Source organism: Dermacentor silvarum, chromosome 4, assembly GCF_013339745.2.
Source record: "Dermacentor silvarum isolate Dsil-2018 chromosome 4, BIME_Dsil_1.4, whole genome shotgun sequence".
NCBI classification, from domain to species: Eukaryota; Metazoa; Arthropoda; class Arachnida; order Ixodida; family Ixodidae; genus Dermacentor; species Dermacentor silvarum.
In genome coordinates, this window is record NC_051157.2 from 84,281,708 (window position 1) to 84,295,600 (window position 13,893).

At 46.0% G+C, this 13,893-nt stretch overlaps 1 protein-coding gene and 1 pseudogene across 1 annotated transcript in view; both read right to left on the reverse strand.

The window, feature by feature from the left end:
* Positions 1-13,893, reverse strand: part of LOC119450338 (putative fatty acyl-CoA reductase CG5065) — a 39,793-nt gene that overhangs the window by 15,037 nt on the left and 10,863 nt on the right. Inside the window, exons 3-8 of the mRNA XM_037713768.2 lie at positions 13,645-13,761; positions 8,400-8,575; positions 7,898-7,970; positions 7,650-7,756; positions 3,240-3,414; positions 2,720-2,764 (exon numbers count right to left, since the gene is read on the reverse strand). Of these exons, the coding sequence (XP_037569696.1) occupies positions 2,720-2,764; positions 3,240-3,414; positions 7,650-7,756; positions 7,898-7,970; positions 8,400-8,575; positions 13,645-13,761 (693 nt within the window). The remainder of the gene's footprint in view (positions 1-2,719; positions 2,765-3,239; positions 3,415-7,649; positions 7,757-7,897; positions 7,971-8,399; positions 8,576-13,644; positions 13,762-13,893) is intronic.
* On the reverse strand, positions 11,516-11,693 carry LOC119451140 (U2 spliceosomal RNA; annotated as a pseudogene).

Sequence of the window (13,893 nt, forward strand, 5' to 3'; positions counted from 1 at the left end):
GGTGAACTAAATCTCAAAACGAAAAATTAATTTCTAGAAAGAAAAATATTCTTGAGTCCTCATAGAGTATAAACGGCCATGCACTTACTCGTATTAAAAAGATAAATGCTTAGACATCATTCTTCTGGGGACTCAGATGAAACTTGCATTGCGCCTCCCCAGAAAATTTATCCATATAGCTTTGGTGAGACCTATAATTGAATATGCTATAATTGTATGGGATCCCTGTACCCAAACAAACCGCTTAAATCTTGAGAAGATCCAGCGTCTTACTTCCAGGTTCATATTTAATAAATGTCGCTGTTACTCTCCGACTGAAGTGTGTAAACTTGCTGAGCTTCCAGAGCTAGAAAAGCGAACCGAATATGAGACTAAAATTTTTCTTCTTAGTGATCCACTATCAAATAAACATAAGCTATGATAAATATTTGTTAATAAAAACTGGCGAAACATTCAGACACCGACACAGTATGTACGTGCCACCTGCCATAGCGCGTAACGACTGCTTTAAATATAGAGGGTGTTCATTTTTAAGTTTTACAGAATTTTAAAAATCGCCTGTGGCAGCTAGCATAATTCTTATCATTGAGCTGGATTATTCGATGAGGCGGACATTATTACCCCGAGAAATCGAAACACATATTCAACTAATTAACAAAAATTCACTACTTAACTTCTTAGTTAATTACTGAACGACACATATTGCAATTTATGAATTGTAGCCGGTGAGCTTGTCAGCCGTATCCACTTGGATTTAATTGCCAGAATGACACCAGTTTAGAGATATGCGCTATCAAACTGGCCGTAAAAATGCACTGTTGTTCCACTTACTCTTTAACCAAAATGCTGTTTTATACATTGAAGCACAAAAGTAACCGGAACGCCCATGTATTTCGTCCCACACTTTGGGAAATAATATCTCGAAACTGGCGTCATCCTGTAAATTCATTTCAAGTGGATGTGCCTTGCAAGCTCACCGGCTACGAGTCGTAAATTACAAAAATTGAAGAAGCTTGCGCTACGACGCGCAAGGCTTAAGAACAGCGGAGTGACGATCATGTAGTTCTTGTAGTTTTACTGAGTTTTTGCGAGGTTTTGCTAGGTTTTTCGTGCTCGAAACGATCGTACGCTCCTCCCATGGACTTACAAGCTCGGCGTCGTGACGCCTCGGCTTCTCCGGAGTCTGGGTTTTCGCGCATGTTCCGCATACCGATCCGCCTTCGTCCCCTTTCTCGGTCGGCGTATTCGGGATCTTCGACTCTGCGCCGTTGCTTGGCTAAGGCTTCCTCGGTCCTCTGTGCAGGATCAGCTCGACGCGGGCGATTGTATTCTTGTTTGGCCGAGCGGCGTGATTCCCGGAAAGCGGCCTCTTCCTCGGGAGTGCTGTTCTTCCTCGTTCTCCCCATGGCTGCTACTACCACCCGCACACTAGCAACCCCGCCTTCACACCTGCTACACGGAACGTTTATGGCAAGTGGAGCAGACGCGCTGAGCGCAGTGCCTAGGCGCGGAGTCTTGAGAAGCTATCGCACCGCTGGCATGGGGTTGCTAGGCAACGCAGTGACGTCATAGCTCGGCGAGGTTTTGCGGTTCGCGGCACACATTACGGCCGGCGTAAACAGCTGCGCTGTTAATAATGTGTCGTAAAGTAATTAACTAAGAAGCTCATTAGTCAATTTTGTTAGTTAGTTGAATATGTGTTTCTTTTTCGCGTGCAACTAATGTCCGCGTCTTCGAATGACCCATCCCAATGATAAGAATTATGCTACCTGCCAGAGGCGATTTTTAAAAATTCCGTAAACATTAATTTTGAACACCCGGAAGTTTCTTCCCTAGTGCCATAAACATTGGAATTCATTATCGGACTCTCTTGTAACATCAAATGGTGCCAATAAAATTTAAAAAACACTAAATCGCCTTGTGTACCCTGATGCTCTATCATAAATCTGTTATCATGTTGAGTGTGTTTTGTGTGCTTGTTTGTTTTTTTTGTTTGGTTTGCTCCTTCGCCCCTTCGCCTGTTCTTTTTTGCTTAATCCCTCGCTTTCGATGTATTTGAAACCACTTTTCTTCTTTTTTTCTTGCAAATGCACTTCTTTTGTTTAAGTACGCTATCCACTCCTGTAATAGCTAGTAAAAGGCTCACAGTATGAATAAATGAAATGAAATGAAAACTAATTACCTTACGGCCCATATTGCAATTTACAAATTGTAATAGGGGTGTTCGCAAGGCGGATCGACTCGGAACGAATTCTCAGGATGAACCAATTTCGAGATATAAATTCCCGGACTTTGCATACAAATACATTGGTGGTCCAGTTATTTTTGCAATTCAATGCATTAAAGAACGTTTTGTTAAAAAATCCGTGGAACATTGCGATTTACCTTCATGTTTGGTGGCGCATATCTCGAAAATAGAGTCATCCACAGAATGCATTTCAAGTGGATATGCCTTGCCGCCGGCTACAATTGGCAAATTGCAATATGTGCCGCAACGTTAATAGTTAAAAACGTAATTAGTACTTTTACTTAATTAGTCGATTATGAATTTCTCTTCTTTCTTGTGCGATTATGGTCCGCCTCTTTGAGTAGACCATCCTAAGGACTAGAATATTGCTATCTGCCAGAGACAATTTTGATAAATTACTTAGTCTTCGCAAGAACACCTGGTATTTAATCCACGCTATTAGAACTGTTCAAATATTTGATCATTACTTACCGCTACAACGATGCCAGTGCAGCCGTTATAACTGTCGACCCAACCCTAAAAAATAATGCAAACGGTTATTCGGATACTATGAGTATGCGTTCCTAAAACATTCTCGTTCATACTGCAGGTATAGTGTCCTTACGATTTACCGACACATACCCGTCAAGCACCGTATTCAAAGGGAGAACGAAAGCAGCCAGATAATTATAATATTGCGAAACAGTTATAAATGTGACGAACCACGAAGATAAGCACAGTGATAAATATTGGCGTAACTCAGAACCTTGGAGATAATTCCAGGACGCCTGCTACATCCGATACATATAAACACGCACCACAGGTAATACAACTTGGAGAAGAGGTTCGATCTCGGAACGCCACCACTTCGAACAACGCACTTCCGTGTTGTTTTACCTGCTAAACAGCCGGGGATGAAGACATGAAAGTTGTGTTGGTTAGAAAGGAAAAAAGATTGGCCAGCACAGTGCCTGATTTTATATTTTACAATGAAGTGAGGGTCATGGCTCACCGGAACCGGCTCAGTCAACGAGGCAGTGACGATGGAAGGCCGTACGATGGCGACGGGAATGTTTCCTCGTTCTTCCAGCAGCAGTGATTCAGCTAACCTCTTGGTCAGAGTGTACGTGTTTGGATGGCCAAACAAGCACTCTTTCGTATTACCCGTTGCCTCGTTGCCTGCGGCCCTGTCGAAGAATAATATTTGTTATATAGGACTCGGAGGAGTTTCATTACGCTTAAACAGAATGTACTGTTTTTTTGGGCTTTTAATTACGTAACATTATAGTGATCGGGAATGGGTGTGAGACTCCAGATGACGTGGTGGGCGGAAAAAGTTGGTGCCTGTGACAATAACGCAGAAAATGAAAAAGAAAAACAACACGTGGTATTTCCAAAGTTCGAATCTGGCATTTCTGTAGCTTTAAGTTAGTTCTTTAACATGCGAACACGGCATCAACAGAGTTTCGCGGCGAAAACAAAAAATGTTGTCGCTGCGTATGCCATATATATCGCAAGTTGAAGGCAGTGATTCATGCACCCCAATGTATGTCACCAATGCGCTCGCAAAAAAAAAAAAAAAAAAAAAAGGAAAAGGAGAGCTTAACCGATGCAATTTAACTGGACGACGACTAAGGCAAGCAGAAAAGCTAATGCCCGCTATCAGTAAAGCAAAACCAAACCACACCAATCGATGCATTAAGAAAGTGGTAAAAGTATTATACTGTTATAAGGCCACCGAAGCAAAAAGAGTGGTGCCACCGTTAATAGCTGGCGGCTGCCGTTATTCCGCTTGGCTTATGCAACTTACCATGTTTCTATGAAAACCTTATGCGTAGCTCGAATCTAGCAATGGAAACAGCTTCAGCCGATAACGGCTGCTCTGCGGCTCTGTTTCTTTGATCCTTAGAGCACCGCACAAGATCGTGCTGGCCCGAAAGCCCAGGCCTGGCTCTGCCCTTGAGCTGGGCTCGGGCCTAGGAGGTTCGGGCTCGGGTTGGGCTCGGGCCCCAGTCGGGCCCGTAATGGGCCTGAGCATGCTTCAAGAACTCCGCAAAACTCAATAATATAAAAAAAAAGCTTGACGTGTGGCCAAGCCGTCACTAGTATTATTTTAGGACAACCTTGATGATGTCTTTTACCATGAAGTATTCGCGAAACCATCATTGTTTTCTTTAACTCCCTCAGCAATTTGGCCATTATGGACGCCTTTCTTACTGTTTTAGTTTTTATTAGTTATTACAGTTAGCACGAGTTAAGTCGTAGGCTCGGTTTGAGCGGTGAGTTACATTTTATGCGTAAGTGTCAAATCACCCATTGAGCGAAATGCAGCTCCACTAACGTGATACCTGGGGAGGTGCGAAGCACGCAGTGATGCACGGCTAATGGGCTCATTCTTACTTAAGCAATGGCTCATGCCCCTTTATACGCGGCCTCCCCATTACGACGACAGAAGTGAAATTCTACGCTAGAATGATGAGCGGCAACGCAGCCAGCTGTGGAAGACGACGACGACGATGAACGCGGGAGCAGTGGCACGAGCGCGTGCCGAGCGTGAGCACGAGCCGCTTGCTTTGGAAGACGACGACAACGACGAACGCGGAAGCAGTGGCACGAGCGCGTGCCGAGTGCGAGCACGAGCCGTTTGCTTACCGTGACTACGACAGGAGAAGCCCGGGCGCATAAGGTGCTTCGTACCTAAATGTCACAGTTTCGCCCGAAAGGCGAAGCATCAATTGCGATAGCAAATTAGTAGAGAGCTATACGGAGTAAGGATAGTAGTTTTATCGGCTACATAAACTTGGACAATTTGCTGACTAACTGAATTAACAAGCATGGTGTCAGCGCGCATAGATCACACTCGATGACCGCAGGCAAGCACTGTCAAATTGCTGGTGTGAACAAGCACAGCGAGCGAAGGTTCGTGCGGTCTATCCCTTCAACGGAAAGTGAGCGGCGAAAGCACAGCGCATACAAAGGTCAAAACCGTGTGGAGATCGCTTTCAAGATACGGTGCGCGCAAAGTTCAAGTACGCGGTTGTTGGCAGAGTAGAAGCCGCATCCGCTCCCTCCCACGCTGCCTTCCCGCTTTCCTCCTTTCGCGTAGGAGATTGAGTCGCCAGTTCCCCTTGCGTCCGGTCGCAAGATACGCATTTGGTGCCGCAGCTAAACGTCGCCCCCCCCCCCCCCCCCCCCCCCCCATGGCCTTTCGCACGACCGGAAACGTCGTGTTTGCTCTCCACCGTGCGCTGGCTTTCCGTGAAAGAACGCGTCCTTCGTGCGCTTTCACTCGCACATACCGCATACGGCGCGCGGCGACGAGTTTATCGCCGTTGGACTTTATACGGAACCTCACAGCGACGACGACGACGGTGACGGCAGGAATGCGCTTGGATGTCCATATAATTTCTATCGCAATAAAAGACTGTCTCTTTCATGTGACCCAAAAATGCGTCAGCTCAGTGTCCCCAGCGCCCACCAGTGGAGCAACAATAGTGCCCGCCACCATGCTGTCCTAGTATTGCGTTTCAATCGCTGAGCTCTCCAGTACTCTTAACACCCTACGTGTTGAAACAAAAGTAGACAGTCTAAATTTTGCTCACATTACGAAAACCGATGCCTAAATTGTCGAGTGAGGAACTGAATCTATTAAATTGAAGCCAATTTAAAGCAACATGACTTTTTCCATGCTTTTTAAACTGCAACTTTTGTTAGCTATGTTTGATTATCTGCGCGAGCAATGTGCTTTACTTATTCTCAGTCTTGATTATCTTTCAGTTGTGTTTATTTCTACTTGCTGCTCCCCTTACTCAATGCTCCGCATGTAGACTGCAAGGTATTTTGAAATAATGAAATAAATAAAAAGTTGCATATTCAGCGTGACAGTATGATTGTACATGAGCGTCGCCCCAGAGTGTGACCAGTTTCTATTTAATGGACCAAGAAAGATTCTAGAGACGATGTATTATGAGAATCATGAAAGCAATAGACCAGCGTTTTAAAATTTTCATTAGCGCCATGGCCTTCATTTATGCTACATTACGTGATTTACATTAGCGCACATAAGAGACATGGCTCGAGTTACAACATTCCTTGATAATATTGTTGGAGATTCAAAAGTCAGATGAAATGGCTAGCGGGGGGCGTTGGGGTGTTACCCTATGCCTTCGCTATATATTGCCGCTCAACTGGAAGTATTTATAAAGTGTAGTACGGTCGTTCTTAGCACAATTTAACGCACGAGCATGGTGAGCATTAGATGTATTTTTTTGTTTTTTTTTACCTTTTTTTGAGCAGCAAAATCCAGCGGGAAACCTGACACAGTGAAATCTAACTTTTGCAATTGTTCTTCAACTTTTCTTTCCCCTATTATCTCGTTCTTAAATGTTAGTAGGTAGGCGTTGTGCCCCTCTCGGTAGCAGCTGCGAGCCTGCTCCCTTCCCATTTCCCTCTCTGTCTATTGTATATGTGTGTTTTCAACTCGAATAAACCAATATCAATCTGTGTATGTTCGGCCTAGTGTTTTCACAATAACCGAGAACTCGACCATGCTACGTTTATTGCCCAAGGGTTAGGCCCGGGCAGCGTATGAGCCACGTTTTGTACCATTGGGCTGGGCTCTGGCTGGGCCTTTAAACACTGCCCGTGCAGTGCTCTAGTCCTTTATCATTTTTTACCATGCCAGTCCTAAACAGCCTGTGTACACGGTATAATTGCTGTGTTCTAAATTACTGTAGTGTGACTGCATTGTTTACACAATGTACGAGTGCGTGAGCTTCCGTTAACAATACTTTTGGGTCGCATTATCTCGAAATCGCTTATTACTGCCTCCTTGCGATCACATATAACACTATGACACTGCTTGCAACATCAAACATAAAATCTAGCTGCTCTGCGATATATGCATGCTTAAAAATACGATCGCATTAGAATTCTCTATGTTGATGTGTGGTTGCAGCGGTTAAAGAATGGGATACGTCTTCAAAGATTACGATACTTAATACATACTATCAACGTAAGCATGGCTGAAAATGAAATTCTTGTCGACCCCGAGCTCGTAGTGTGCCGCGATGGAGAGCTCGATACGTGCCACATTAAGTGACATCGAGATGCCAAGGGGACGCACAATTCATTGCTATTTATTAATCGGAAACATTGTACGTGCTTATTAGAAGGACACTTTCGCTGGTGCTACGTCTTGATAAGACGGCCCAGTATTTTTCATTTACAGATGTGTTACCCGAGATGGCCTTACATTAAACTTAGAAAACCGGAACATAACTTAAAGAGAGAGAGAGAGAGAGAGAGAGAGAGAGAGAGAGAGAAGGATAAATGAAAGGCAGAGAGGTGAGCGTAGACGGTTGGCGATCCTGTTCTGGGGAAAGAGGAAAAAAAAAGGCAGAGATGTGGTGAGAATACTTACTCAAAAGCTTCAAAAAATTGTTTGGCATTTTCGCATGGCAGATTTATCACCTCGTGGACATCCGGCTTGTCACAGTTGCAGTATGCTGTTGATACATGAACAAGGGCCTAGAAGGAAACCCGCAGGCTTGAACTCAATACTTAAGACTAAGCAGGCGTGTACTATGGTATGAATGTAAGGTATGAAATACATTGTACAAGATATTCGAACAGCTATGATAAAATGAAGAAAGATGCGCTGCATCTTACGCATATATTTGGCATTTGCTTGCAGAGGTCCAGAACTCTCTTTGTACCGAAAACATTGAGTTCAAATGCGTCCCTGAAATACAAACATGTCACAATTTTAGAGCTTTGTAACACATCTGTTGTTTCTGCACGCCTATATCACTGTAGCGTTCACAAAGCTGTAAAGCATTGTATTTTCACCTATAATGTGCACGTAAGTGAAATTTTTTGCATTACATCTTGTTTTTGAAGAACCCTCACTTGAAAAGGTTTTGCTAAGCGTTTTGTCAACCGCACAGGCCTACTCATGAATATACCATGTGTGGCATGTGAAATCTTTGACGATAACTTGCACTGTCATTTCGAGATGCACTTAGATTCCGAGAAAAATTAAACCTGTCGACCTTTGTTTCGCAATTTGTGTTACGAACGTCAAGTTTGTGTGACATAAACACTAAACTTTTCTGTTGTGTGACTCCATTGTACTGTTTTCCAAACAGCCGGAAGCGCTTATTTCACTTACCTGAGAGGTTCTTCAAACTTGACCGTGGCACCGGCGTGAAAGACGACAGACACATTGTCGACTAAGGTGGCCCGATCAGACGCACTGAGGCCCAAATCTGGCTGAGCCAGATCTCCGGCCAGTGCCATCACTTTTTCAAGAGCCCCTGGCTGTTCTTTCTTTAGGCGTTCGAACATCTACAAACAAAATAAAAAGAAAGCAGACCAGATGAGAACGTGGATGGTTACATCCTACATTGCTACGCTTGAATCTAGTTTGTGCCTAACCGGAGCCAAGGCTGGAAGGTCATTACGTATGTCGCGCAGTAAACTTTGATCGTTGTTGGGTCGACGCTGATCGAACTGACTACACGTTGGCTACACGGAACTACACGATCCTTTTCGAGAACACTCGATTCACTTCGATTTTTCGCGACTCATACTCTGCAAACCGTGATCCAGACTATCCAATGCGGTCGTATGTTGTGGTCGGAAGTCTAGAGCACAGTGACAGTGTGGGCTCTAAACGAGAAAAAAATCCTTCAAAAGATTGCCATAACTTATAACAAACATTAAGGTACCACTTTGGGGTTTCTGATTACGCGCATGAATTTGCAAATATGTTTTCGCAATATCTATGCTGTGCGGCTTTGTCAGTTGTGAGACGTAAAAGTAGCGATGGAGTCACAGCAGAGATCGCACTTATAAAATATAAGCTAATTTTCTCAGATGATTTCATGATGCATAGAAATGAATTCTGTCGTCATAGATCGCCAGTTAAAACAACAAAAATGGCTGCGGCTTAGCTGAGCCACGGCCGCTGGATAAAAAAAAAGCTTTTTTTTTATCAAGCGGCCGTGGCTGAGCTAACCCTGGATATGCGAAGCGAAAGCTTAATTTAGCCTGGTTAAGTCTTGGTTTCACTTCGTTAACCTTTGATTAGCTTAACTAACGTTGTGGTGCCGCTTCCAGCGTTTTGCGATCCAAACGGCTCGCTCTTCTTGAGTCTCCGACGCGCGCTTGGCATTCCGAACCCTATCCAGTGAAGCAGCTCGGCGGGGATATCCGCGGGGTGGTCAGACGCCGCTTGCCGACGACGGCTCAAAGCCTCCCGCTCCCGCGCAACGCTCACAGAAGACGGCCCGGCCTCGCTATCAGCCATGGCCAACCTCGCACTGACTAGGTGAGCGCGGCGTTCCTCTTAAAGCCACTCCACATTCAGCGCTTTCCCGGCGTTTTCTGGCGTTTTGTCACCCGTCGTCGCTCAGCGTCGACGCTGAGGGAGGCGCCAAGGCAAACCGCCGTACTCAAGACATACCAAAGGGGGGGGGGGGGTTATTCTGTAAGAGTCCACCTAGTGGACTGTCCACTGCGGCTGTCGCCATTGGCAGCCGCTTCACGAGCGCGAAGGTACCAGCCAGTCTCCTTAGCGCTCGTGAAGTGGCAGCCAATGGTGACAGCCACAGTGGACAGTCTACTAGGTGGACTCTTACAGAATACCTCCCCTCTCCCCCCCCCCCCCCCCCCCCCTGATTTCGCCGCCGTCCCCGACGACGCCGAGAGACGCAACGGCAAGAGACGCTGGTAAAAACTCTGAATATGTGTATGTGTATGTGGAGGGGGAAGGGCTTTATCCAGGCGCGTGGCGAGTCACGTCACGTGGTCAGGCGCCATCCCAGCTGCGGAGAGCGCATGCCCCAAGCCGGCGGCCATCGGCGGAGCTCGGCGCAGCTGCGGTCAAACGAAGGTCAAATTGCTGGCGACGGCGAAACTCGGCTCGACGTCCTTAATTAGTAAAGCCTTTCGCTTTAAAAAATTGTCGCAGTTTCACCCGAAAGGCGAAGCATCAATTGCGATAGCAAATTAGTAGAGATCTATACGGAGTAAGGATAGTAGTTATATCAGCCGTATAAACTTGGACATGCCGCAGCACCAGCACCACGCAGAACTGTTGTAGACGCCGTCGGCGTTTTGCCTGCGTTCGCACCGAACGCGCGTGGCGTTGGTGACTGTTGCCAGGGCCCTTGGGGGCGGCTCGCAGGTTTTCGACGAGATCAGAACGGGAAACTCTTCGAGCACCGTCGGAAGTCTTTACCACCTTCTCACCTCGCAACGTTTTTCTATAAATACGCATTTGGTGCCGCAGCTAAACGTCGCCTCCCCTCCCTCCCTCCCGTCCCCCCACGGCCTTTCGCGCGACGGAAGTGGCGTTTGCTCTCTATATATGGAAAAGAGGAAAGAGACGCTTAATTCTGCAGCCCTTCAGGGAGCACGGCGCAGAACGCGCGTTTGCTCTCCGACGTGCGTTCGCTCCCCGTGAAAGCGCACGTCCCTCGCACCCTTTCACTCGCACATACAGCGTCCGGAGCGCGGCGATGATTTCATCGCCGTTGACGTCATACGGAACCTCACGGCGACGGCGACGCCGACGGCATAAATCCGCTTTGGAGTGTCCATATAATTGCTATCGCAATAAAACAAAAACAACACTAAAACAAAATTACAATGTAGTATCTGTAGTTTCATTCCGTAATGTTCCTTATTTTGGGGAATAACCTGCTTGGGTTTCCTCAGAATTCGTCATTAGATGTCCTACGAAATGCAGAGGGCGAATCAAATATGTCTTGTTCAATTTATACCCAGTGTTACCGATTATTTAGTTATGGCTGACGATACTGCTACCTTCCCGAATGTACTGTTGCATTACTGTACAGTAAGTGGCATGCCACATTGCTGAACTTACTGCCGCATGCGTAGAGCAAACGTCCACGCAAATGGTTGCTCTTTGCCGGCCAGTCACACTATCCGCTAACAGCATTGAGAAACACAAAGCAGTATTCTAAAAATACCTGTTTCTATAAGGAAACAGCCTATGATCCTGCGTCAGGTTTCACCACCACATGGAAGGAGACGGCCATTGCGGGAGACAGGAGCAGATGGAAACGTGTACTTCGCAAATATTAAAATAGAAGACCGCCAGCAAACCGGCTTAAATCCAGAATAGTTTAATAGTATAAAAATACTAGTATAGTGGCCACATTCATCGCTGGTGCAAAAAAAAAAAAGAACTACTATTGGCGCACTAGGGAAGCTTTACAGCGAAGCTGTATATGGCTAGTTTCCAGCAGATTGATGTCCGTAGAATAAGAATCCCGAAGATAGTGCAATAACGGGTCGACCCATGGCGGAGCTGAATCAGGCTTCAAGCACTCCGCCAACTTGCAGAAATAAGTTTCATATCTTGGGTCCAAACACAACCTGTATCAGATAACAAGCTGATAAGAACAGATACTACACTTTGACCCGCGTCGGCCATGTCTAAGTTCGCACCATACACGTGTACGCCATCTCGCGTATTCAAACTAGTGCCTACCAATCTGAGTGTCTTCTGTCTCATGACGTCATGCTCTGCGTAGGCTCCTTTGCTCAGTTCTCTCTGACTGTAAAATGGGTAGGCCGCGTGTTGTACGGTCTGAAGAAGAACGGCTTGCCTACCAAGAACGACGACGTGAACAGAAAGGGGAATGGGCGCGGCGGGGGTAGCGGAAGGAGACCACCGACGATGAGCGGGCCGCGGACGCCAAGCGTAAGCGTGCTGCCCATTAGGACCGCGAGGCGGAAAGAAATGCGAACCGTCCATGTGGCCTCGATCCCGCAAACTTGGAACGTTTCACCGGAGCAACGGTAAATCACCACATACACAGCTTCGCTGGTCATCCACCTTCACAGAGTGGAATGGCACTGAATTTTTTGAAGGGCATGGATCTGAGTGATCACTTGTATGTTGTGCATCCGTTCTGTAATCGCAGAGATAAGTCTTTCCTTCGCTTCCTCTTTCTACTCCCATATGTTTACCTACCTGATAAGGTAGCAAACCAGACGTTCGCCTGGTTGACCTTCCTACCTTTCATCTTCTTGCTTTTTCTCTCTTTTTCCATCTCGCGAATAACAAAATGAAAACACATTTCCGACCATATATCTCAAAGGGGACAAAATGCCAGCTTTCTTGAAACGGATACTAAGTAATTTTCTTCAAACACGGCGAAAAGGTGAGAATAGGGTCAGTTGTAAAACTTTGTGACCTGTCCTTAACTCTGCTTTTCGTTTTTTTTTTCAAGGCAAAGTTCAAGTTTCAAGCCTCCTGGGTCTGACACATCGTCGTCGCCATGACTGTGTATTTGGCCGAGTAAACTGGGGTGATCACAGAGACGATGTATTCAAAACTGGGCCAATCCCGAATACTGTGCAATTAAAGGTGGTAACTTGGTGGGCCGATTGTGATACTAGCGCAAGATATGCGTCCTCACAATTCCTTAATGGGGATTGTAACGCGAGCCAACCCTGGAGACAGTGCAATCAGGGGCATCGGTGGGTCGATCCTTATAATTCCATCGCGTTACAATTGCTCAGGTGCAGCATGTTGACCTAAGTTCATTGCCTCTCTCATCGTGTTTGGTGTCCATTCGGTAGTTTTGGCTTTTGCGTACGCAAGCGGGTTCCGGTACCCAAAATGACCTTTGCGTGCGCAAGTCGCCACTCCCGGCTTGCGTTCTTTTGTACTTATTTGGGGTTCTTTTGTGAGTCCGGTGGTTTGCGTACCCCAACTTTGCGTACGGCAAATCTAAATCTCCCTAGTCGTGTAGACGTAGCAGGGGAGAGAGATTATAGTTGGAAATGGTGAAAAGTTGGGTTAAAGTGCAGCGCGATAACTGTCTCTCAATAGGGGTATTCCACATAGTTGGGGCACGGAAAGGGAAAGCACGAACAACTGTGACGTTAGCATGAAGGGAGTTTGGAGAGGGAGGACTTGGGCAGTGGCGGAGATGTATACGTAACAAATCTCACAAATCGCGTTTGTATAGTTCAATGCGACTTCAAAGGACATTTAGCAAAGCTTCAATCGGGAGGTGCTATTGATTATCGAACGTGAAACACTGACGACCATTCATTCGTTCAAGGAATAAAGAAGTCAACTTATTATTGGGTACCGCTTCAACAAAAGCAATGTCATCACATGTATTACATCAGCCTAGCATCTACATTACGCACAAACGGCGTCTACATAACGTAACGTAGCATATCATATCACATAATGGCAACAAATTAACCATTAATACAATCATCTACATCAAAGAAGCTTCGCGTCCACCAATTACCACAGTGCGTGGGATTCGCATCACTTTCCCCTTTCCAATTCTGCAAATATTGTGAGTTATGGCGGCCCGTCGAATACATATGTTTACATATGGACGGGGATGTATACACACCTGTGAGTTGAACATTTTCTTGAGCCTCGCCTGTGGTTCGTCGCCGCGCTTGCTACGCACGAGGAGGTAAACTCGCTTCAGTCCAGAGCAAGATCTCAGGAGTTTTTCCAAGAGAACCTGGAATATGTGCGTACACGAATCAAAGGCACTTCGAGTAGCGCTCTGGAAAGGCGTGACCGGTGTTTCTGCATGTTGCTATCAACTTTATAAGCTTTGAGCATGTGATGCTCTATATACTTGCATCCTAAT